We start from the raw sequence: 25,940 nt of genomic DNA, 5'->3' as shown, positions 1-25,940 counted from the left end.
TGACTTCACTACTTCATGCATGAAAAATAGAGAAAAATCTCACATCATTGCTGCTACAGAATCCAGCACGACATCTCATGAATCTACCACTGAGAACATGCTCAAATATTTTTTATTACAACACATTAAGCTAAAATCAATAGATTCATTTACTGAAATGGATTTAGTACTTCAGCTAACCAAGGGAAAGAAACACTTTTTAAAAAGAAGTGACATTTCATTATAGCATTTGGCTGTAAACTCACTGGCAGAAATTTTTCTGTATATCAATTAAACAGTAACTCACTGGAGTTAGCAACATAAAAAGCAATATTGTGTATTTACAGTTCCCTTCTCAGTAAATGAAAACATCTACAGTTCTCAGCAATACAAATAAAGTCTCTGCAATGATGCCACATCTCTGATCTTTTCAAACATTTCTGAACTATTTTTCCCGAAGATGTAATATGCTATTGTCTCTACAATCAACCTTCTTGGAGAGAAGCAGAAGTGGCATTTTGTAAACCTCAATCTGCTGAAATATAATAGCACCGCTGAGTTCTATTGTTCTTCACTTTTATTCTCACTTTATGCTAGAAAGATAAAACTTAACTTTAAAGTGGCTTTACTACTGTCAAATAAAAAGTAAATGAATAATGGTTTTGTTGACTATTACATAACAAGACACTGCATCGCTATTAGTCAATTGAGTTTTAATATATATTTCTTTCTCAAATGTGAAACTTTACCAATACTATAATCATTCTGGAAAACTGCCAAGGAAAGGTATATGTGACCTTGCAATGAGAACTGTGAAACCAAATTTGATGAAGAAATCATTTAAATATTTTACTGTAAATTACACAAATAGAGAAATAAATTAAGAATTCAAAAATAAATAATCTTACCTGATTTACTGTCTATGTACAGCTTCATTTTCCCCCAAGATTACTGCTTTGCAGATATCAAGGACATTTTTTGAATGCACAAGGTGCTATTTATCATTTCCTTGGTTAGATCAGCATCCTTCTATTTTTACTAGTATGAAATCTCATCTTTTTGCCTACAGGCCAATCTTTCATGTGCATAATCTAGCTTAGTTACATTTTCCTCCTTATTTGCTAACCTTCTCTAAGAGCCCCCAACTTTCTCATCAGAGCTCTAACAGACCCTAAGCTTGCCGGACTTAACTCGTTTTGAAGACTTTTATTTTAGGATAGAAATACTGGGAAAAATGGATATCTGAAAACCACCTACCAGTAGCTGAAATGACAATTCAGGACTTGTCTGTGGGGAATACTATACTGGAAATGCTCACTTCCAGTTAAAACAGTTGTCCAGTTAGAATGTGGTTTTACTCCAGCCTTTAATCTCATACTTAGTAAAGTTCAGAGAGAAAAGCAAGATGAGTATTTGCACCATATTAGTTACTTCAACTGTTTTCCACAACCTATACAAGGAGCCTGCAGGGTCTGTGGTGGCTGGAATTAGAACACGTGACCTTCTTTATAGGTATTCTAATTAGACAGGATATTATCTACAACCCCATTTCCTTTCAAAGCTGATATCCTGCATAATTATCTCATTTGATATTTCTTCTACTTTCTATGTTATTGTTTGCAATCCTATTCTTTTTCATTTATCTAAATTTAATCTGCATTTGCCTTTTACTAGTCCTAAACCAGCAGAGTACCTCTCAATACAATAATTTTTGCCATCAACTGCTTTTTCTCCAATGTTATCAGTATCTGACATTTAAAATATTTCTCATTCATGATATTCACTATTCATTTTACATATACTATAAAGAAAGGTCTCAGAAACAATTTCCTAGTCGAAGAATTTCCCTATTATTCCATCTCTCACCCTTTGCAACTTCAACATCTTGATTTATTCATGAGTAATTTATTTTAAAGACATTATCATCTGCATTTCGCAAAGGTACTACAAGTTCAAGCTCATTTATCAAGTTCAACCTCATTTGTTCAATTCAGATTCAAAATAATTCACCTCTAAAAAGCTTAATAAATTTAGATACTCTCTGCCTATAAACTGTACAGTAACAATTTGCTTTCTTTTCCCCCGTCAAGCCTGATCTTGGCTGATGCCTCCATTCTTTAAAACAATAAACAACTAAGAAATGGCAAAAAAAAAAAAAAAAAAAAAAAAAAAAAAAAAAAAAAAAGCCTAAACCATCTTTTGTTGCCCCCTTCAATTAGAATTAATTTCTAATAGGGTCTGATATTTATAATTTTACTTAGAATCTATTTTTTTATTTATTCTTTCTCTGTGACTGTTACACTGCTTTCATTTCACTTGCCTCCACTACCAACAAAAGCCTCTAATAGAGAAAGAAAAGATGAAAAACTTATTTCAAAAATCAGAACAGATTAATAAAGAACAATTATGATCATAAACATGGTATGAAATGAGTATTTTCTGATGGAAACAATAAAGACACACACATTTAAGACACTACTTTCTCTGAAAAGACAATTATCTACAGTAAGTTTCCTAAATTGCCTAAAACTCCAAGAAACTTGAGCACACTGCCATACTGTCTAAGTATTATATTCTAGTCAAAGAAAATGCAAATGCAATCACATTTATGGAAACTAAGCGTGGGGATGTCTACATCAAAGGAAAAAACAGTCCCTACTGCCAGTCAAGCATAGGAGCTGGCCCCATAAACAGCTGTTGTCATCAAGGTATCTTCAATTATTTAGAACAAATTACACGCTCTATGTGCAGAGGCACACCGAAACCAGGTTTGACAATGCATTTATAACAGAAGAACATCTGCAGCAACAAATTACCATGTTCAAGAGCTTAAAATCATCATGGACAAATCATTCTCTCTGCCAGATGATTTTTTTAAAGCATAAGAAAGCAAAACAAAAGATGCTGCCAACCCCAAATCACCCATGTATGGGAGCCAGAATGCTCTCAAACACCGAAGCTTGTGAAAGAACAATGTGACAACGAGGACAAGGACAATAGCAAAGCACAACTTGCACTACAGCACAAGAAATCTGGCAGTTTTACAACGACCTGATCAGTTGTTCCACTGTGACAAGTATGAAGGCTCAACACAAAGCAGGAGAGATATCTTCAATATCTATGCTCATCAATTGCTAAAACAAACCTTTCATTTCCAGGATCTTTCTCAGCACTTTTTAGTCGGTAGTTAGCAGTAACTTCATGGTTCAGAAACAGAGCTTAAGACTTTTGTTTTGCCATCTTTTCAAAGTGGAAAATAAACTGTCTGTTAATGTGTTATTATAATGAGACATAATCTGCATGTCATAATGCTCACATTTGTCACAGTATGTTTCTATACCACTGGGCATAGGAAAGGTACCATCAAAACAATCTCCTTACTGCTTCAAAAATTCAGTTTTCTGTATGACTGTACCTCTCAGAATGGTATCTATATGGGGTCAGTGGTAAATACTTGAAAATTACCAGTAAGGTAAGAAAGCACATGAATTCAAGATGGAGGAATGCTGAGACAAAAATAAAAAAGAGAAAATAATGAAAACTAAAGTCTCATGGCACATATATTAGCTACTACTGGTTTCAAATCTCATATCTTATCAAAGGAAAGGAAATGGAAAACCCCAACTCAAACATATTTAATGTGATAAAAACATGCTTTTTGGCTTGTGGGTAGTACGACAGAAGTACCTCAACCAAAACAACTGAGGAAGAAAATGCTAATGGTCTCAGGGTTTAATTCTGGAGGCTCTTCCTAAGGGTCAGTACTGCTGTTGGAACAGGGGCCGCAAAAAGAAAGGAAGGGAAGGGAAGGTATGAATGTTAGGCAGCATGACTGGGATCTCCCAGCATATATGCAAGTGTTGTTTCCTCAGATATCCTGTATTATAATGCTGTTACACACCCTCTTCCCTTACTAATGCACAACAGTTACATCCCATTTCACACATTTACAAAGTCTCTGGGCTCATTTACATCCAACAGCTACTCCAGCCTCTTACTCCTGAGTTTTGCTACCAATCTAGCTACTACTGCCACTTCCAATTTCTTTTCTTCTTTGCTATATTTCTTTTAAAATTAGTTATATGGCTCTGAACAATCAATAAACCTCTTGAGTTTTAGAGACATTCCTGAGAACACCAGCTTCTCTCAGCTCCAGTTAGACTCAAAATTTTTTAGATTAAGCCAGAGATGCTTTATTTTCAACATATACCACACACTCCATTAAAAAATCCATACTGTGTCATTACGGGGAAACAGCTGCAGAATGACTTCAAAGTAAAACACCCATCTTTCTTCTTCTGAATAAACATTTTAGTGAAGAAAACGCAGCATGTTCTTTGAAAGAGGACTAGGATCTCTGGAATATAATGCAATTCCACCTCTTAATGGGAAAATGATGAAACATTTTGTATTTTTTGTATTATGAGAAAAACAGACACTTTCAAGGTAAACATTTAAAAAGAAAAATCCCAAGATACTAAGAATGGAAGTACTGAAAACCTTCTATAATGCAAGTTGTGGTCGGAAAAAATAAAAAGGAAGAATTGACAGAAATACTGTATGCTCATATTACAGACTGAAATTAAGGTCTATTCAATCAGCAACAGCAGAGGTTCACAAACATGCAACTCTAAAATTTCCCAATAATATATCCTTATGAACTAGTTAAGTTTCACAGTGGTGACTGCTTATACTCCAAAAGGTCACAGAACCCAATAAATTCAGCCCAGCCAACACCCAATCCAGCCTCCTGCTCGAGGCTGGTTAACTTCAAAGATAAGTCAGCTTGCTCAGGGTCTCTTCCAGTTAAACTTTGAAAATCTCCACAGACAGAGGTTTTACAGTGTCTTCAGGAAACCTGCTGCTGTGTCCAACCAACCTCCATGCAAAATTTTTCTTACATCCAATTGGAATTTTCCTGCTTGTCCTTCCCCAGGCATCTCTGAGAAGAGTCTGACTTTCTTTTTTTTAGCAACCTCACTTTAGATGATGGACGATGGCAATTAGTGCCCCCCTTACCCATCTCCTCTAAACAAACCCTATTTCCTTAACCTCTCCACACAGACCATATGCTCTTCCCTTTGCCATGACCCCCACAGGGGTGACTCCAGAGGGATGGCTTCACATGCCCCAGGGAGCCCAGAACTGTTCACAGTTACCCCAGATGTCTCTCAGAAACACTTGAGCAGACAACAGGGACCTTCCTTGACCTGCTGGTAACACCCTGGCTAAGACAACCCAAGGTGTGGTTGGCCACTCTCAGTGCCACGGCATGTGGCTGGCTCAGCTCAGCTTGTGGCCACCGGGACCTTCGGGTGCTGCTCTCCAGAGCTGCTGTGCAGCCACTCAAAGGCTCCAGCTCACTCTGCCCTGATGCACAACTCAGAATTTGCTACTCTGGAATTTGCTGAGGTTCCTTTGTCAGCGCTTGTTTTTCTAAGCTTTTCAAGAAACAAGGTATGATCATACTGATTTTGTATTGCTAAGATGCATTTGTAAACCCGGGAAATGGAAGGATTGAAAAAACTGCAATCTGGTCATTTTTACAATTATCACAAAAAGCATTTGAAGGCTTTTTTTTTCTCTACACGGTTTAATATAGAGGTAAATAAAAACCAACAAAAAATGCCCAATAAATTAAGATTGACAATTAATTAACTATTATTTTAACCTTTACAGAAGGCTTAATTTACCCCACGTACAGAAGGCTTAATTCACCCCATGCTTGCCAAGAACAAACTTGGGTTTGTTGTTTAAAAAAACTACTAGGAGCTGAAATAACAAAACCTGTCCCCCAATCCCTGAAGAAAACCAAAAACCCAACAAAAATCATATTCCAAAACAAAAAATACAATTATTCTATCTTCTTGGCAGCAACAAGAGAAAACTGCAGAGGAAATATTCCTAATTCTGTGGACTTCTATGAAACACTGCAAGCTTTACAGAGAACCATTTTTAAAACTGAACTCATAGCTATAATCATGACAAAAAGCAAAATGGGGCCTGATCCATCAGAAGAGAGTGAATTTATAAATTACAGCTCATAAACATTTTGTTCTTAGGGGCAACAATTGTGACAGCATACAAAATCACTGCTCTAGTTTTTTGCATTCTCTTTCTCTTTACGTCACCAGTTCCAAGGCTAGATTTTTTAAAAAGTATTTTATTTTTGCTCCTTAATATGTCTACAAAGTATAAATATGTCCACTTTATGCTGGCTTCTACTGTATTAGAAATGCAAATATGTAGTATATTACTATTTATTTATATTACTGTTGTCTAACATTTCCAGGCAGGACTGAGAACTCTAATATTCCAGGATCTGTAGAAACACACAGGCAGGCTGGGATTCTCTTGCCCTTAAGAAAAGCAAGTATGAGAAAAGCTGCAACAAACAATGTAAAGATGTAGGTAAGGAAGATAAGGAAGAAGTCAAGGGATAAAGAATTAAGCCATATACTTTTTTTCTTTCCTAATTAATTCTCAAAGTAATGGTTCAAAAGTGTCTTTTTTTCAAAATTTTCAAAGGTAGCTAAATTTGCTACCTTTAACAAACATATAGTTTAGGAATGAGCAGTTAGTAATTTTTTGCTAGCACCTGACATTTTCTATTCAGTAAATTCTCCCTAGCACCTCCCTCACCTTTTTTCCAAGATATCAACAAGGTGTGGGTATGGCAGAACCTCCCATGGAGTCTGTTACTGCTTTCATGAATTCAGAATTTAGTCATTTAAAATGTTCAGATTATTGTTAAGGACACAAAGAAAGGCATCTTGAGCTTGGTATAGAAGATTCCCAGATGTCTAAGCACTCTAGGTTCCATCAAGTTCACTTTAAGTCCTAGGGTGTCCTCCTGAAAACCATCTTGCTGCTGCGAATTAATAACTTTATCTTTAATGTAAAACCTTTCATCATTCCTGCCAAAGGCAAACACAGTCCACAGCCCTATGCCAGGTAATTTTTCATGTATCTCAGAGAAGCCTGAAGATCTAAAAAAAAAAAAAAAAAAAAAAAGCTGAATTTGACTCAGTACTGTGGAATGATGTGGAAACAACGCAGAAGAAAGGAATGAGTAGGAAAGGAAAGATTCAAGCTCCAGAAGGCATTATCTCAACCTTGTATGACTTCCCATGAGAAGACTGTATAGTCATCTTGTGTCATTAAGAAAAAATCCTAAATTCCCACTATATTGAGAAATTATTCTGAAATATTACCTCTCCATCAGCCCTATTTTTTAAGTTTTGGTGCTAAAGCTGTTTCCATGTGTTGACTTCTACATGACACACAAGTATAGGTGGTTACCACAAAAGACAGAATAATAAAAACAAAGAGAAGGATTTCTTTACACATTTTCTCAACAGTCCAACACTATTAATTCCAATGATGCCCAGTACAGCTTCTACAAGTAGCAAGAGGATATGAAAATCCTGCTGTAACATCCCACAAAACTGTAAAAAATCCTAAGAGCTACCAACTAGTTCACTTGCAAGACTGTTAATAATAACAAGTATATATAATTAATGTTGATTACTTTGTTCTAAAGATGCAGTTTGAACTTCAGAAGAGGTAGATTATACAGCTTTATCCTCATTCTGTGTGTTTTAATTTAGAGTGACTGTGTTTAATGAAATGTAGGGACTCAGATTACCTGGATTTATCTTCTTCTTTCACAATCACCAAATGATGTAATTATCATGTTCCTTCTCAACACTGTCAAGGTACTTGTTCCTAGTGAAAGTTGGATCCAGATCTGTAGCTCTCAAAGCATTCTTCAGACTTCAGAACAAAATTCTTTCTGTCCATTTGCTGTCCTATCATTACTTTCCTAGCTAAAAATAATCTCCCATTTTTCTTCACCTCACTGTTCATGTTAACTCTGCTAATAAGAAGATGAAACAATCCTTCTCTGACACTATCTTGCTAAGCTAATGAAGGTTACAGCTATTTCTCTCTAATTTGATAGGCCCCTATTCCACCCAGTGATGTGTCTCAGTTTGAAATCACTTGTCTTCAATGTGAACAACCAAAATCAAACACTTACAGATAAATCTGTATTTCTGTCTTCTCAGGAACATCTCACTTCAGAGATTCTAGGGCTGCACCATCTTCAAGCTGAAGACATTATTTCCCTAGGTCATATTCTATGGCATTTCATATCACATAAAACACAGTAACAGCACAAAATACTAAGAAGGAGAGATAGACTACAAAAACAAAATTCAGGTAACAACTTGATCATGATAAATGAGAAATTCTTTTGCTCTACTATTTGCTCTGGTAGTGAACACAAAAATCTCTGTGATTATGTATGAAGTCCAGTAAGCCAAGCAACAAATAATTAAGACATAAACATACTCTTAGTGGCTGTCAATAGGCTCAAAGGGAAAACTTTTAAACATTTTTTGCTAAAAAGCTTTACAGACCACACTGCTGCCGTGGAGCTCTGTCTAGACAGCAACTGATTGTGTGGCCAAAGTTGGACTAATTCTCTCCCTAAATTTGGAGTGGTCTGAAGACCTGTACTCTAAACAAGGGTATCCCAAGCTTTGGGATCACTGTTTGGGAGTAGAAATTATTATTACTCAGGGAAGAAAAAGATGTCAGCTTCAGTTGAGAAATCAGCAGCTTATCCTACCTTAAAAAATAACCTCTTAAGAGCAGCAAGACCATAAATTCATTCCTGTTCCCTCTTCTTCAGGAAAGGATTGTTTGGTAAATTGTGCCTGATCATTTCAGTAATCAACTACAAAGTTTTGACATTGCTGAAGGAGTCACGAATTACGTCTGACCTGGTTCTCAGACATCGGTTCAACCTGTGTGTCTGGACAAAGGTAAGGCAGCTCTGTTCATGAGGTTTCAGCTCTTGGGAACATTACAGTAAATTCTCTGAGGTGCTGAGCAATCGCCTGCAGATCTTAATTTGTATCTGGAGAGTCTACAGGTTTTGATTTGATATGAACAAAGAAATTATTTTGGAGTGATCACCTGCTGCAAGGCCTCTCTCTGGCAGAATTTTACTACGCTTTATCATTTTTAAGTTAAAAGTGTATTTGCCGAGGGAAAATGAGGCAAAATGTCCAAAATGAGTTGGACAAATAATAACTTAGAACCAAATTACGCTCCTGGAGTGTAGGTGGTCAGCTTAGCTGTCTCAGCAATCAGCAACACTGTTCTCAAGTTAAATAAAATCACAGATTAGGGCTAATGAGGTGCAGATCAGAGCAGAGATCTTGATTCCTTGCTAGTCCTTGACTGTAAGACTGCTGTAACTACAGCAGCAAATTCCCCAGAAGCAAACTTAAAACTCAGAATCTTTCTACTGGGATCCGATCATAAAAAACCAAAATACTAACAACACTTTATTATTTTCAAAATATTCTTTTCAATCTAACTGTCCTCATATTCCATTAAATCAAACAATTCTATTTTGAACAAAGCAGTAGTTACTATGAAACTTTTAATAACTACTCTTAAAATACTAAAAATAAAATAGTAGTAATTAATCTTTATTTAAATGGTAATTTAATGTGCTAAGAAAGCCAAAAAATGAAACTAGTCATTAGCTCATAGTAAAGACTGCCAGAAGCTTCATTACTTATTAATAATGGAGAACACAGTGTACTGAACCATTTCCCCTAACCCCAGAAGCTACTAGGAACTGAACTCCAAATCCTAATACATTAATTAAGCAGTATGATTTTCTTTATAGATAGAATTACTGCATATAGTGTAACTAAGATTTCATTGTAATCTATATTGATCAAATCTCAAGTTTAAAAACAACATGTCATAAAACCCCAGTAAATATACCCTTCCATTGGGCAATTATTATGTATACTGGGATAATGGATGAAGTTACTTTTAATAAACACAAAATTTCTTTGATAGTTTTTGCTCTAATAGCCTCCTTGTTAGCAAAAAAATACTAACAGTATTTAGGGAAAAAAGATAAAAGAAAGCTTGCCAGTTAATTCCAGCTGATGACAATACTTTATCTTCTTAATCAAGATTATCACTTACAGAAACCTTTTTCATTTAATCAAATTTCCAAGAGGTGTTTAATAAATACAACCACTTAAGATCCAAAGAAAGCTGCAAATCATTGCATTGCTCCAGAGGTCTTAGAAAGAAAGCAGAAGTGTATGACAGTAACCACTACTATTACTACTACTAACATAGTTTAAATGGGAAAAGATACTGAAAGCAAACATTTATGGTGAAACTGTTCTACAATACCATTGAATGAACATTAGAATTAAACAATAATTTAGAATAATTTTATTTAGAAATAAAATTAAATTATTAAAAGTAACAACCCTTTATTAAATTGATTCCTTCAATATAACCTTAAAGAACAATACCCTGGGAAAGAAATGAGAAACCATTACCATAGCAGGATTTTGAAATAATTAATTTTTTCATAAGCTAACTGAAACAGCCATCATTTATATAAGTCACTGGACTTATTGAAACTCACTAAATATTACCCTAGAACAAGTGTAACCACAAACACTGTACAAAAACTTCTATGTTCTATCATAAACTCTGTTCAAAGTAGCAACATAAAAAAACTTGCAATACCTATGAACTAGCATATTATTAGAAAAGTTAAGTTCCAGGCAGATCCCTCTAGCAGGGAAAATTCTTTTTTCCCATTTCTTCATTCCATCTGCTACCAGATGCATGATTCAAAAGCTTCAGGAGAGAATGATTCACATTTCTCTTGCATAATGAAGTACAGATATCCAACACCTATCAAGCACAACCACTGATACCACTGAAAGCAAGTTAAGGAGGAAGATCAGGTAATTTCAGTTAATCTTATCAGTTCAGCTATGTCTCAGAAACATTATAAATATTAATATATATTAATGAATTATTGATATAAGAAAGAAAGACATAGAAAAATCATCCTAGAAGAGATGTTAGCATTTCAAACTCTCTTTCTAGAATTACCATCTACAGTTCTTCATCATCAAAGACATTGGTGCAATTATCTCCTGCACAGTTTTGGAAAGTCAAACATATTTGCTTTTGGGAAAAGATACTTTGATAAGGAGTTTTTCTTTTTGCTGTTTTGTAAATGTACATAAACTGAAACATGAATATATGAGTACTAGCATGGCAGTTAATATGTTTACGATGAATATTTCAAAGACCTGGTAACATTCCTATTTGTCCAGCTGAAAGTGCACTAAAAGGCACTGGAAGTACTGCTGTCTAATAATGGTCCACTTTGAGTAATAAATCTAAACTTGAGTAATAAATCTACACTGGCAGAGTACTGTAGTGGTTTGGGGCATTCCTTAATGCATACATTTGGCAAAAAAATGCTGTATCTTAATAGAATACATAATACTTGGGATGTTTGCAAATGAACATGAGTGGGTAATTTATATAACAAGAGAGACCAATCTATCACACGATGTGTAAAAGCATATTTGAACTAAAAGGTTTAAAGAGTCTGCCTTATATATATTCAAGGACCATATATAGTTCACTGGTCTTTTAACTGATGGAATCATTAGCAAAATCATATTAAACACCTGAAGAAATGCTGGGGGAAGAATGAAAGAAACCTGTGTCAACAGTTATGAAAGATCATTGTACGTCTCCAGAGTACATAAGCTTCTTTTTGCACCACTAACTCTCAGTGTGAATTATTACTGCTTCTTTCTTTTTTTGGTGTTGAAGATCTCTGTAAAGTTGTGACCCCATCACTCTATACCAGTTCCTCCTGCTGCCATGAAGCAAAAAATCCCTCTAGAATCTCAAGCAATCAGAGAGAACCTTCAATTTCAAAAGCTTTTTGTCTTTGTTAACGACATGCCATTTCCCAGTTGAAGGTAATAACAAGCCACACCAATCAGCTCACCACTGCAGCATTGCTTTTGGCACCAGAACCAAAGCAAAGCAACAGTGTGCAAGCACACACCCATATATATCCCTATAGACCCCCCAAAAAGTTATATTTTATAGAGTACATCTTGTGGAATTAGCTTATTCAAATTTATCAATGTAATCTCCAGTAATTAAGTGGAAAATAGGGTTTGCCTTTTCAAAGGCAGCAACTGAAATGTATTTTGATTATTCACTTAACCTATTCTACGGCAAATGCAACGTTTAGGATGATACTACACCAGAAAGTCTAGTATTAACTTATTCAAATTAACTGTGTCAGGTATTTACCAAGCATGGTACCATATATAAAGAACTGCAGGCACAACAGAAAATGCTACTGTGCGTTTTTGTATCTTGTATTTTGCATTGTATCTTCAACACTATGTCATCCCCTACTCTAAAAAAAGCAAAAATAGAAACACAGAAGGGTATGTAAAACAAAAAACTTGGTTGGGGATACAGGTTGGATTTCAGGAGCAATTAAATAGATTCAGTTTCTGTGATCTGGAGAAAGCAAGATGGAGTAATGTGGAGGGGAAGATAAAAATCAGGAATCGAGAATGACTGCTCATCACTTCTCTTGACATAAGGGCTATGTTGAACCAAAACCAATAATCTGGCAATACATTTAAAAGATATTAAAAAAATACCTTAGCTTACACTGACAGTGTGGCTTTGTATGCTGAAAATTTAGTGGAAAATCCCTCAAGCACACTAAGGGAAGAAAAGTCCAACTGAGCCTCCTAAGCAACAGCAAGCAGCTACCACTTCCAGCGGAGAAGACCCTGCATGCAAATAGCAAGAAGCTGTCTGCATGCTTTGTATTTATCCTGTTAGTGCCTTCTTTCCCTAAGCATTTGCAAGTGGCCTGCCACTCAGTCCTGAAGCTGGATCCTGTACAGCGTCTCTGCAGCTGTCTTGTGAGCAGAATGGTCTCTACCTGGCCCAAAGCATTAGGAAAGGTACCACTGCTGACTGCAAGCAGCAGAAAACAAGTGGGATATTCACCTCTTCTCTCTCACTTCCACCCAGTGGACTTAAACTCTTCCCAGTCATGGGGAAAATCTCCCTATTTAGTATTTATCATTCTTATAAGAGGATGGAGCAGGCAGAAACTGAGCCTCATTTAGAACAGGAGAACAGTTAACTTTTATAAAGCTTTTAAAGAAGCACTAGTCTGAAGAGGCATCAACACAAATATACAAGGTTATTTTTGAAGACACTTCTAGCAAGCTGTTTCATGCAAGCAACATTTTCATTGTTTGGTTATTAGCCAAACTGAATAATACACAGGTAGGAACTGGGGAGATGAGAGAAAGGGAAATAGGAAGAAAAAAAGCATGCATTTCTTATTTTAAAATAATTTTAATACAGTACCAAGGTTTAAGTTTTAAAAACTATTTGCTAGATACAGTTGGGAATACTGTTTAGTAGCATAATTAGGGTTGGCAAAGGAACAAATCCAAGTTTTAGAGATTAAATTTCATTCTGATTTAAAATAAAAACAAGGTTTTTAACATCCTGAAGCACAAGTATACGCACATGATGGAGGGAACAATGCAGACAACAGTCCAGAATATGTAATAATTACAGGTATCATCTAGTACATGGGAACACTTCAGCATTCTAAAACAGATACCATATTTCCACATTGCAGTGGAAATATCGTAATGCTAATGCAGCTAATGCTTCCCTCTCTTTGTTCTAATGAAAATATCAATGACACTCATCAGTATCAGTCCATACATTCTTGTAAAACATTTTTGTTTGCAAGTGACATGGCAATAACTAATTAGCAACTGGCAATTAGAAACACAAAGCTATTATAGTTCTGCTGAAGAAAAAGAAAGAATAAGTCATATAAAAGACAAATTATTTTCCAGCAATTGTATGAGTCTTTCATAATAAATCTAATAATACTGGGAAAACAATCTGTGCTTTTTACTGCAGTATCTTCCCTGTAAAGGATCACTTAAAGAACTACAGGGCTTCAAAAGTAGCTTCACTTTGAAATGCCTCTGACAAGAAAACCTTCTGGTAATTATACCAGAGTCAAAATTAATCAAAAGGATTGGATAAACTAAACATCTTTGACAAGTTAAGAGCACAGATTAAGCCAAAAGCAAACCCATAGTATGGTAAACATAACCAAAGTGGCACTATTTCCCACTGTTTTTCCTGAAGCTATATCGATAACTTGAAGTCCTGAAGTTCTCTAAATCATATAGTAGCGAAATAACTGAAGTAGCGCACCCCCCAGCCCCCGCCCCCCCTCCAAGCTTATTAATCATACCTTAATTTGTGCAAAAGGTCTGTCAAAGTTTCCAACATAAAGAAGACCAACATTCTGGGTGAGTAGCCTAAAAAATGAAAAGAATCTTTTAAGATATCACTTTACATAGACAAGTTTTTTCTCCATCTGCAGTTATTGTTACCAAACCCTAGCAGGGCAACAATCTTCACCATGATAGCAAGAGCAACCCTTGCAAATCTGATTACACAATTCTGTTTGATTGCTATAAAAAAGGAAGGATGTGCGTTAGAGATGGGTGCACACCAGTAATTCGTGTCTATGTTGCAAGCAGGTCTTCAACAAAATCATTTCATAGGCCTTTTTGTTTTGGATGCCACTCAGCAATGTGGAAGAATGGCAGGTATGTGCCTTTCCTATTTATTAGAGACCATTCGAGACAAAGAGACAGCAAGACAAAAGAATCATAAACACACACATTCAGAGCAGCAAGCCCAAGAGTTAAAACCGTTTAGGGCACATAAAAGTATGCACAGTAATACAAAAATGACATCACTACAAGTAGAGAAATAACAGAGAATCTCTGTAATATTGTCTAATGGTTTGCTAAATAAAAAGAGCCCCAGATACAGCTTGTGCTTGCTGTTCCCTTTAAGCCTTAATAAAGTTGTGTACACCACTGAGATCCAGAGGGACAGTGCGTAAGTTGTCTCAAATGCGTGTTCATACTTCTGGAAAAGAGTCTGATTTCTGCAGGTACTGTGCAAGTCAATGCTATCAGTACACAAACTCCAAATTCCAGAGGAGCATTAGGGCACTGCTGCTATGAACAGGCTGACAAGAACATCACTGGCCAGCAAAAAGGGCAGGGGAACAGTGCTCTGCTCTGACCAGATAATTACAATGTTCCTCTTGCTAAGCAAAGACCCAGCAATCATTCCCTCTGTTTGGAGCCTCATGAGCATTGCACTGAAATACGGGTTCTTCATAATAATGAGAACTTTTTTGATGACAAACCCTGGAAAGAGTTTCTGTTTTGATTAAAAGGGACATTGAAAACCCATCATACTCTTCAGTAGCTCCAAGTTTTCATTGTGTTTGCTATTTTATATTTTCTTTCAATTTTACATCACATTCCCTTTAGCAATAAGGCCTCACATATGAATTAAATAGCCAGAAATAAGTACAAATGTAGGCATCACTCATCTTAAACAATGACACTGAGGTGTCTCTTTCTCCCATTAAGCATACATAAATATATATACACACACACTTTTAATCCATATTGAGAAACCTGTCGTTTTCAACTCTTTTTTCACCATTGCCAGGCCTGTTTTCATAAACAAAAGAAAACAGAAACTTAAATGGCAGTAAATAATTTTGAGCCCACAGAATATAGATACCTTAGTATGATCTTGATTCTTCCCAGTTCTGACAACAATATGCTATTACATGACTGGCTCACCAGAAGTGGGAATTGGTGGAACTCAGCAAAATTACTAAGTAAGAAGAGGTGTTGAACTATCATTCTTCAAAAACCTTTCTGTAATTAGTTATAGTATATAAAAAATTCCAGTGTACTGGCAGAAATACCCAAAGAAAGAAAAGACCAAGGCAGTGGGTTCCTCCCTTTCCCTATCAGTGTGCCAGTCTCCAGCAGGAAGACTTGTACTGTTATGCAATGGTTCAGCAGTATATGTAAGTCAGAATAAGCATATTCAGCTTATTTTCAGTCACAGTAAGTCAAATTTATTCAGAACTCAGGTGTCTGGAACTGGAAAATCCAGCATATTGATCTAACTTTCTCCTAGGGCTATGAAGCAAAATCAGAAAATATTTAACAGTTTCCTAAATGGAAAGAAACATATGGGAAGTAATTAGCAAAGAAGGTTTAAAGAGGCTACAAAAAGACTTCAAGGTAGGTCACCATATTTCAGAGAGAGGCACCTTACAGCAACAAAGTATTCTTACAAAGAACTGCACATAATTATCATAAAACACAAAAGAAAAGAAAGTAATCCACTAGCTCTATTTCCAGTAAGGGACTTTAAAAAGAGAAGACATTCAGTGTAGTAATTCCCACGTGGTTATCCTTCATATTTTCTTTTACCAGATAAAAATGTACGGCCATTGAAAATCAAAGTCTTTACGAATGCTTTAGTTAGAAGTAACAAACATCCAGAGACTGGTCTTTCCAGGAGACTGCCCAGCTGCCTGCATAGTTTTAAGTTGCTATCACTGATGTATGCTCCAAATGAACTGCAAGACTTGGCTTCCTCGTTAAGATTGGTATTGACACAGTACAAGCTGAGTACATTACTATTCATTCATCTTTCACTGCCTCTGCTAAAAAGCAATTTACTTACAACTTTTTATTTGTACTCACATGGCACTTCAAAAAGCAATGTTAATGCAATGTTGGGAAAATTTTTAGGGAACAGAGTTATTTGTAGCTTTCTCTTCCTTAAATAAGAGGTTGCATTCTATGTTTCTCTAGTTTACACAATCCTACTGAGTTCTGTAGTTCAAAATTAAATCACCAACATGTAGTAGGTTTCCATTTAAGAACTCAAGGTTGAGATGAGCACCCCAATATGATCATAATGTAATGTTCTGAAATATTTGGGGCTTATGCCCCTAAATGGTCTGAGCAATTAAAAAAAAATACCAAATCTCATCACTAGTCTAAGCCCTTTTACTCTGGGTCTTTCTTATGAGCATAATCTCTTTTGTATTTCAGAGGCTGAGCTCACACAGAAGAGCCTGGAGATGAAAACAGGCTGTGACAAGAGTCACCGCTGAGGCTCTGAATAAGCCAAGCTGCTGCAAGAGTGTTACCATCTCCTCAGCACCCACCTGTGGCAGTACCAAAAACCCATGTGACACTGAGGAGAGGGGTGAAAGAGAGGAGTATGTGCCAAACTCCATCTCACCCGCAGAAATTCAGCACAACTGACCCCTAAATGACACTTAGATGTACTTCCCACAGTCAGAAAGTTAAAACTATACATAGCTGGTTTTGGAGTTTTTTACTACAATACCAGGATGTACTTTTAAGTAGCTAAAATTAACTTTATATTATAAATGTCAATGTGTCCAAATTGATACAGATATTCTCTCCTAATACTCGCAAGAAATGACCCTTTGCCTTTAAAGACTTCCAAATGATAAGCAGGTTTGGTTATAAGCAATTATATGCAAATGTTAACTTTTAAATGTCAGTCTTCTATTTCTCACTTAGTTTAACAATTGCACAGTTCTGCTCTTAAAACATCATCAGCAGTATTCAACACCAAACCCTGATAAAAGCTGGACATCACTTCTAATTGGCAAAAATTGATACCAGGCTATGAAACAGTGATGAGAGTTTCACAGCACAATTATTACCTTTGAATTTCATTTCAAATACTTACCTTAAAATTATGAGAAACAATCATCAAAAATACAAATGCTTACTGGTACTTCAACACATACTCATTTTTATTTAAGAATATGTAGCAATACACAAAGTTGTCTAGCTTACAGACTGTCATATATTTTATTTGTAGTCTCTTCCATTCGATACATTATCCATATAATTCCCTTTTTTTTTTTTTTTTTTTTGGTTTTTTTGGGGTTTTTTTTGTACATTGAAAGAAAGAAACATGACTCAAAGAAAGAGTGGTTCCATAAGATGTGCTTAAAGCTCTTTAACATGTGCCATATGTAACATGACACTCCATTCTCTTATACACCCAAGTGAGCAGACCTCTAGCCCAACATGCCAGTTAGGGATGCAGAGTTATATTAATTTCAATACAAACTACATAAAAACCCCAAAAGCGTCAGGACTAACCATTTCAGAGTTTTGACAATATAATATCAAGGTCTTAAAGGCCCTTCCAGTACCAAAGAAAATGCTGCTAGACAGTTATCACTAATTCCCACAGATTTGCTCTTCTGTGGGATATAAATGTACATAACATCTTCAAAATCCAAGCTTGCAGGAGCCAGGCACTGCTGTTTGTGGGGGAAGTTGACCACAGGAGCAGGCATGGTCAGGCCAGGTGATCCAAAAAGTGTGGTGGCAAGAGTGACATGACAGTGGTTAATGCAAATAAACACAGGACAGGACTAAGAACTTGGGTTAAAGGAAACTTGGAGTTAGGCACAGTGGGACGGCAGGGGATGTAGAACAAAAGGGATGAGAAAGGAATAAAGGAGTGAAAAAGCAACTCTGTGGGTTGAAAAGCACTGGGGTAGAGCTCTGGGCTGGAGAAGACCAAAGGATTAGAGAATGGGAGCAGCAGAAACTGATTTACCAAAGAGCTCATCCTCCCTGAGCCCAGCTGACCTTGTTTGGGGGCTGGAACATTCCCAGTACCATTGCCTCCTTCCTATTGCCTTTGGCCACAGGAGAGTGACCCTTGGCTATGGACTTTATGAGGGCAGCAGGTTTCAAAGAAGCCTGATCATTTCCTCTTCTCCAAACACAGTCTGTTCCTGCTAACTCACTGGTACATGTTCAGATGAAGGTGAATTACCCTTTTGTCCTGGGGTGACTTTCAGTACGTAAAGGGAGAGGGCAATAACAGAGCTGGAGAGGAACTTTTTAGCTGGGCCTGTGAAAGGACATAGAGGAATGGCTTTAAGCTGAAACAAGGCAGATTTAAATTAGGTATTAGGAAGAAATTCTTTTATATGACACTGGTGAGACACTGGAACAGGTTGCTCAGAGAAGCAATCCATCCCCAAAGTGTTCAAGACTAGGGTGGATAGAGTTTTGAGCCATCTGGTCTAGTGGGCTGTGTCCCTACCCATGGCAGAGGGTTAGAACTTTATGATATTGAAGGTCCCTTCCAGCCCAAACCATTCTGTGATTTCAAGATAATATTGACAAAAAAATCAGGCACTGCTCGCCAAGCCACCAATGCTCCAGCCATTAAGTAGTATTTTCTGAAAGCAGAAAAGCAGATGCCAAAGAATTCCTTCATATCTTGTTGGGAGGTGTGCCTTGAGGACACCATTACAGCTTGATCTGCACCCCAAATGCCCATCCCTTCAGACTCGAAAGATGTCTTGCATATCCACTCAAGTTATCAAACAGGGCCACCCAAACAAGAGCTGAACACATCAACTTTCTGAGTGGTTTGGACACAAAGCAGTGAGTTTCCCTTTAGGCTCCCTAGTGCTGCTGTGCAGATTATGGAAGTAGGCTTCCAGAAAGGAGCATGCAGGGAAATAAGGATGCAGGGAGGAGCCAGGAGCCGCTACCTCTCACAGGAGCAAATTACTGCAGCTTAGCTGAACGCGGTAATTTGCTCCTGTGCGAGGCAGCAGCTCCTGCGCTTGCTCTGGTGGGTGCAAGACTGGTGACACATTGTCCAGGGACACAGACAGACTTGCAGCTCTAGCCAACAGCACAGAGGTCAGGCAGGCTCGGAAAACGGAATATGGAGTGAAAAACACAGTGTATGCAGTAGAAGGGCTGAAAAGAGGTAATTGGCACTGGAAAGGTGGAATGTGTAGAAGGAAAATGATGACCACTGAACAAACACATGGCTTGAGGTGTCTGGTTTCTTAGGAAGAAAGCTGCCCTGCAATAGGCAGTGGTAGGCACAGAGCTGCTCACAGCAATGCTTCACTTACTCACTAGGAAACAGAACATTCAACTTCTTCCTTACATTCCAACAAAAAGCACTCACAAAATCCCAGAAACAATGACAATTTATCAAATAATGTCTTGCAGTATTTTATTAGGCAATCCTAAAATTTAACTCAACAAACACTACGTTTGAAGAGTAGCTCATTGCTCCAGATAAGTCAAGTAGTTTGATACTTTATTTCTGGTTTATTCTTGATGGTTGCCTGTTTCACCAGCTCCCGCAACCACTGGAGCACCAGATCATAGATGAGTTTCACTCTAGATAAGCTTGTTGTTTGTTTTTAGGAGCTTGGTAAGTGCTATAGCCTGCCATCAAAGCTTTGTTGGATGTAATAAAACTTCACTGTTGTATTTTATAATCACAAAGGTATTTGAGGGCATGCAAAACTGCAGAAACTTCCAAAACTCATCTTGATACTGTGCATGTCTGTCTCTACTTGTAATGATAACATGGATGGAACTGACTGCTTTCTGCAAAGGATGTGAGGCAGCTTCTGCTGGGATCTGCTGTCTTATCTGAAAGAACTCTCTCCAGATAAGACTGGTCTTTTTCTGGTTTATATGTACAGTGGACTGATACCTGAAATCTTGGTGTCTGCCTGGAGGGATCTCACACTATCAGAAATGATTAAAGAGGAATTCCACTAATGAGATGATGAGCTAAAGAGATTAAAATACATGGATTACTTCGACTCTACAATCAGAAGCAGAAAAAAGCAGCTACACTGACACTGGGAACTGATGTAACAACTTCATCCTTCATATGCTGTGAGTAGATCTGCACTCTTCAAAGAAGTTGGTAGTGAAAAGATTTCAATCCTGAGAAGATGTGTGCCAAGACTGGAATAGTTCTGAAGCAAAATGAAAAGGAAAAAACATCCTGACACTCAGTGGGGTCATTGACCTTTCAGCACATCTGCATCTTAATTGCTAAGAACACCTCAGTGTACACATCTGTGGTTGGTAAAGGCCAAAAATGCAACACACCCTGTTTTGAATATAAATTGGAGAGTCAGAATAAAATTTTAGGAAAAACTCTGTGACCACACTCACAGTCTAAACTCCCATATTTAAAATAGCTATATAATGGGGATTAATATTAGTTATGAGTGTTTTTATGTTTAATTTTAAAATGTATCTTTTGTGTGATAAGCATATACAAAGCCTATACTGATATGCTCTGTAGGTGCTTTTAACTGTCTCTGAAAATCACTCTGGGTGCATTTGCTCATTTTAGGCAGAAATGACTGCTAGAAGTCATGAACACAGATGAACAACAGATCTGACAACAGAAGTAACACCTTTGTAATTTAAGTATCTGTATTTTCAAACACTGCTTGAATGTTCTTCATTGGTACATTTGATGATAAAGGTAACTTTCATATATAATGTTATAAACTGTCTATTCAATTGTGTAAAATTATTCCACTATATCATAATAGCACATGATGACTTGAGCACAGAATACAGCAGAAAGGACACCATAATCATGCAATGAAGCTGATGTCCTTTTACAAACATAATAAATATTCTGCCTTTATCCTGTGTTCACTTAAACTGGGAGGGAAAATTGCACTGTGCTGCAATATCATAACCACAGAAAGAGAAACAGCTTCCTGAGGAGTTTTTTCAAAAATCACTTGAATTCTACTACAGTGACATTCCAATTACATTTTGCTTCGTCCTTATAATAATAATTTCCTATTGGTTTAAAACTCTAATATGTACTTTCTAGGAATATAAAAACAAGAAGAAAATCAGAAAAGCATAAAGAGAATTCTGAAAAATTATGTTAGGGTCAAAAGAATTAACTTCCTATATTTAATTCTTTTAAAGATCATTAATTATTTCATTGCTGTAATTTACTGACTATTGCAAGAATAACATAGTAAAAATACAACACTGGGTATTATGAAATATTTTGAAATATATAAAAGGATCCAATATAAGCTCTGAAAAAGGCTAATAACAGTGCTTGTAAATTTAAACTGGCATGCATATATGGTCTGCAAACAACATGCCTTCCATCTTTTTCTAGAAGTATAGAGTCAAGAACTTGACAGTTCCACAGAAGCAGTGCATGCAGAACACAGGAGCTTCACACATGAGACAGAAGAGCTATCTCCTGCTTTCTACAGTGCATTTACCAAACCAGCTGTTTGGGCTGGTTTGGTAAATGCACAAAAATATTCTAACAAAAAATTTTTACTCATCATTCAAGCAAGAATACATTTTTTTTTTTACAAATGCAAGCTATTCTAGTATAATCATCATGGTAAGGAGTAGGTAGATAAGACTGTATAACTGATTTAGGACATTCTTCCTCAAATTAGAGCACAAACTGAAAAAAGTTATGAGGGAACTGAAAGAGATATTATGCACTGCTGCTTCAATAGTAAAAATGCAAAAATCCATGGATTAGAACACAAGGAGGAAAAGGTTGGGAAGGAATACATTAAAGTGCAAAAAAAAAGAGATTATAAAGAATTTTTTAATGCTAAATTCATCTCTACAAGAAACCTAGAAATGTAAGTAAACCTCTTTCATTCCATGAATTCTGAATTTGCAGAATACTCCAAGACAAGTTAACGGTGACTGCAATTAACATAAAAGTGTATTCCAAACAATATTCCAAGGGAAAAAAGCACTGGGTAGCACAACCTACAGACTTGAATTTAACACCCTCAGTCCTCCCACAATAGTACTACATTAGCATGTGCCATTTGTCATATTAATAAGCATGGTGCTTTCAAGCACATGCAACTCAGACAACAATATCAATGTTACGTGCTAATTGCCCTTCGAGCTCTTATGTGTGGTGCTTGAAAGGCTTCACTGCACCACCTCACTCCCTACAGTAAATCACTCTGTCACTGACTGTTGATAATGGGAATCTGGGCAGTAACTGATCCCTGAAAGACATACTTCCACTGAACAATGTCACTACTCTTATACACCAAATGAAATAAAAATTACATTTACAGGGCTTGAAACTACAAACTGAAGTGACCTCATATCTGAGGTAATGGTCTGCAGGTGATTCTAGATCATCAAAAAGAACAAACTGACAAATACAGAGATTTATTTTCAATTAGTAGAGTTTAATTTGCATCAGTTTTTGAAAAAGTGTTTGGCTGTGGTGGGGTGGGGTTTTTTTTTGGGGGGGGGTGTGTTTGTATACAAACACTTTCCTAGTGACGGGGATTTTTTTCACGTCACTTGATAAATAAAAACACAATATCAGATGTTTCCAAACAACACTTCTTTTTGTTTGCTGCATTTATGATTTGTGCTGATAATATTTTAATGTTTATTCCAAAGCATGTTTGGCTTTGTTTTACAGGCAAATAACATAAAGAAGCATTTTGACTACATTTACATATAACCTATCCATAAAAAATCTAAAGGAAAACTAAGTAGAAACAAAAAGTACCTATTAAATAATCATGCCCATTCCTCCACGAATGGAATATTATTCCCTGTAGTATAATGAGCAATTTGGCCAGGCTGGTCATAAATTATCTGGAAAATGAGGCTGCTTGCCTTTTCCTTTGGGAGGTTATTACGTAGTTCAAGAGATTTCACTATTAGAATCTATTTCTGATCGTAAACATCAATTTTTCTTTCTGAATATCATTCCTTTCATCTCACTGAAATATAGGACAGGAGTTAGGAACTATTGCCAATTTGCTGAAAGATCTGCCTGACACTGGCTGTGATGCAAGTCTGTCCAGATTTATCCATGTATCACAAAGCGAGAGCACTCACACAGCTCTGCAGTGGCCTCACTGGAACACCATAAATCCACATTCTAGTCTATGACCCCATAGGGTCCTTTCACCTTGGCCATCTTTTAAAATATAACAGACACCACAATACAACAAATTCAACTACCAGAATTAAGTGAAGAATTGATACCACAATGTGAATCTTTGTATCATGAGACTTCAATAAAATACAGTCTCATTACAGATATTTTAAAGCCAAACAAAGACATTTTCAGTGTTTCAAGAGCTACTTAAGAAAAACAGATTTCTAACAACAAGATATAAAATAAATAAATGCTATAATGAAAAAAAAAAATCTCAAGCATAGCCAAAGTAGAAAACTGGTAAAAAAATTGTTCAGTAGATTCACTTGATCATGTGGAAATACAGGAAACAACCAAGATAGGGAGACTGAAGAAAAGGTAGTGGATTTGTTTGTACCCACCAGAGAAATAAAGGCATCTAGTCAGGAATATGGGGCTTTTTAGTCACCAAAATGAAATCTCTGCAGAAAATGGAGGTACTTAAAGGAAAGCTGTGGAGTTATATTGATAATTAAGGTGAAATAATTCACCAAATTCACCAAAGGTGAAACCAAATCCTGATGCAATATACCCAAGATTTCTGACATTTCTTATGGGGAAAGAAATACTGAAGGATCTGAATTGCTGTTTTAAAAAAAAATCCAAGTCAATCTTACACACAGAAATAGGGATTTTCTGCAAACTTCCCAGAGCCCTACCCTTTAGCAGAGTTCAGCATGCCTACCTTGGCCACGCACGGCAGTGCTACTTAGGAGGTTGCACATCCCTTGGACTCACACTGTGGCTGCATCTGCCTCTCTTTTGATCATATTAATGAAAGAGTTCTTGAAAAGTACTGGGGGATGGGAGAGGCAGCACACTGACATAATCGATTCAGACTGCCAAAAGGCATCTCTTACAGCCTTATTCCACAGTAATTTATTTTTTTAAAAAACCATAAAAGTAGGCAGTAAGTACTTTTATATGGAAGACGCTTCTGACTGCGATGGACCAAATCCTGCTCGAGATTGGACAGGCAGAATAAATGGTCAGTTTCCATCTTGGCAAAGGCCAAGTGACTACTCAATTTATATAACAGACGTTAATATATTTATTAGTAATCAGAAAAAGTCATGAACAGAGAAAGTCTGCTGATGAAGCAAGTTATGAAGCAATGGCTAGCAACTTTAGCCAGATTACAAAGTTAATCACTTTGAAAAGAAGCTGATGTTGTATTTAGTATCACTCACACCACCCCAGCAATACTTTCCTCTGAAGTGAATGATGCATGCTCTTTTGTGTATGAATGAGGGAAAGATACTTACACCATTTTACTAAGGGATGTACCATAATGTGAATGAGCCTGTCACTAGAACTCTGTTATTTCCTAACATTTAAAGGATTGACTTCAAAGCTCACTGAATTTTTTTTCCATGTGAAGTTTTGTCATTCCTTTGTTCTTGGTCTTCCTAATTTAAAAAAAAAAAACAACCAACCAACACAAAACACACACACACACACACACACAAAAAACAAACCAAAAACCAAAAAAACACACCACAACCCCCATCCCCAAAAAACCACCAAAACCCAACCAACCCACAAAAAATCCCCAATTGCCAGACTTTTGTCCTGCACAACTATCCTAAATCGTAAGAGCAGAGCTGGAAATTTGAATATTCTGCAATCTTAACAGGTTGTTACTACTGAAAAACCAAGACAAAGAACTGGCAGGGAAGTTATGATGGGGTGATCTCATCTGACTGTAATTTCCCCCATTCTGCCCTTCATTTGACAGCACAGATGCTCCAACAATTTTCTGGTTTTCCCAGTGCCTTGCATGCCACACCAGTGGTAGCAAGACCCCACTGGTACCCTGAAAGCAGTTGGTAACAGTATTCTTTTCACACTGCATGGCAAACCAAAGACTGATTAGGTGATCTGTATTTAATTCTTATAACAAAAGAACAAGGAGTCATTGAATTAGCCCAATCGAATGAGAATTCAAATGTGATAAATATTTAAACACAAAACACATAATTAAACTGGAACTCATAGATGCTGCTCTGGTGTGCAAGAGAAACAGATATTGGATGTGCATATGCATAATAAAAACATCTAGAAGACTAAAAATTTCCCCTTAAAATAAAACAGAGAATACAAAATTCACCTGTCTACACTGACCAGAGATATAATCCATTTGAAAATTGTTATCTTTTTATTAAAGATCCCCCATGGGAAGAGCACCCTTAGCCACGTGTATGCACACAGCCAGACCACCCCAACTGATTTCTTTTTCTTCCTGTTTCTCCACACCACTTTAATCATTTATTCAAAATAAATACTTTATTAATTAATCATGCACAACCAGAAAA

The 25,940-nt window shown here is 36.6% G+C and overlaps 1 protein-coding gene across 1 annotated transcript in view; it reads right to left on the bottom strand.

Annotated features, from left to right (window-relative positions):
• The window catches only part of RNGTT (RNA guanylyltransferase and 5'-phosphatase), a 173,669-nt gene that overhangs the window by 19,466 nt on the left and 128,263 nt on the right, over window positions 1-25,940 (bottom strand). Inside the window, exon 14 of the mRNA XM_040059755.2 lies at window positions 14,174-14,240. Coding sequence (XP_039915689.1) covers window positions 14,174-14,240 — 67 coding nt within the window. The remainder of the gene's footprint in view (window positions 1-14,173; window positions 14,241-25,940) is intronic.

The sequence above is a fragment of the Hirundo rustica genome, chromosome 3 (assembly GCF_015227805.2).
Source record: "Hirundo rustica isolate bHirRus1 chromosome 3, bHirRus1.pri.v3, whole genome shotgun sequence".
In the NCBI taxonomy this organism is placed as follows: Eukaryota; Metazoa; Chordata; class Aves; order Passeriformes; family Hirundinidae; genus Hirundo; species Hirundo rustica.
Note: the sequence above shows the minus strand (reverse complement) of the source record. Positions and strands in the feature narration are given on the sequence as shown.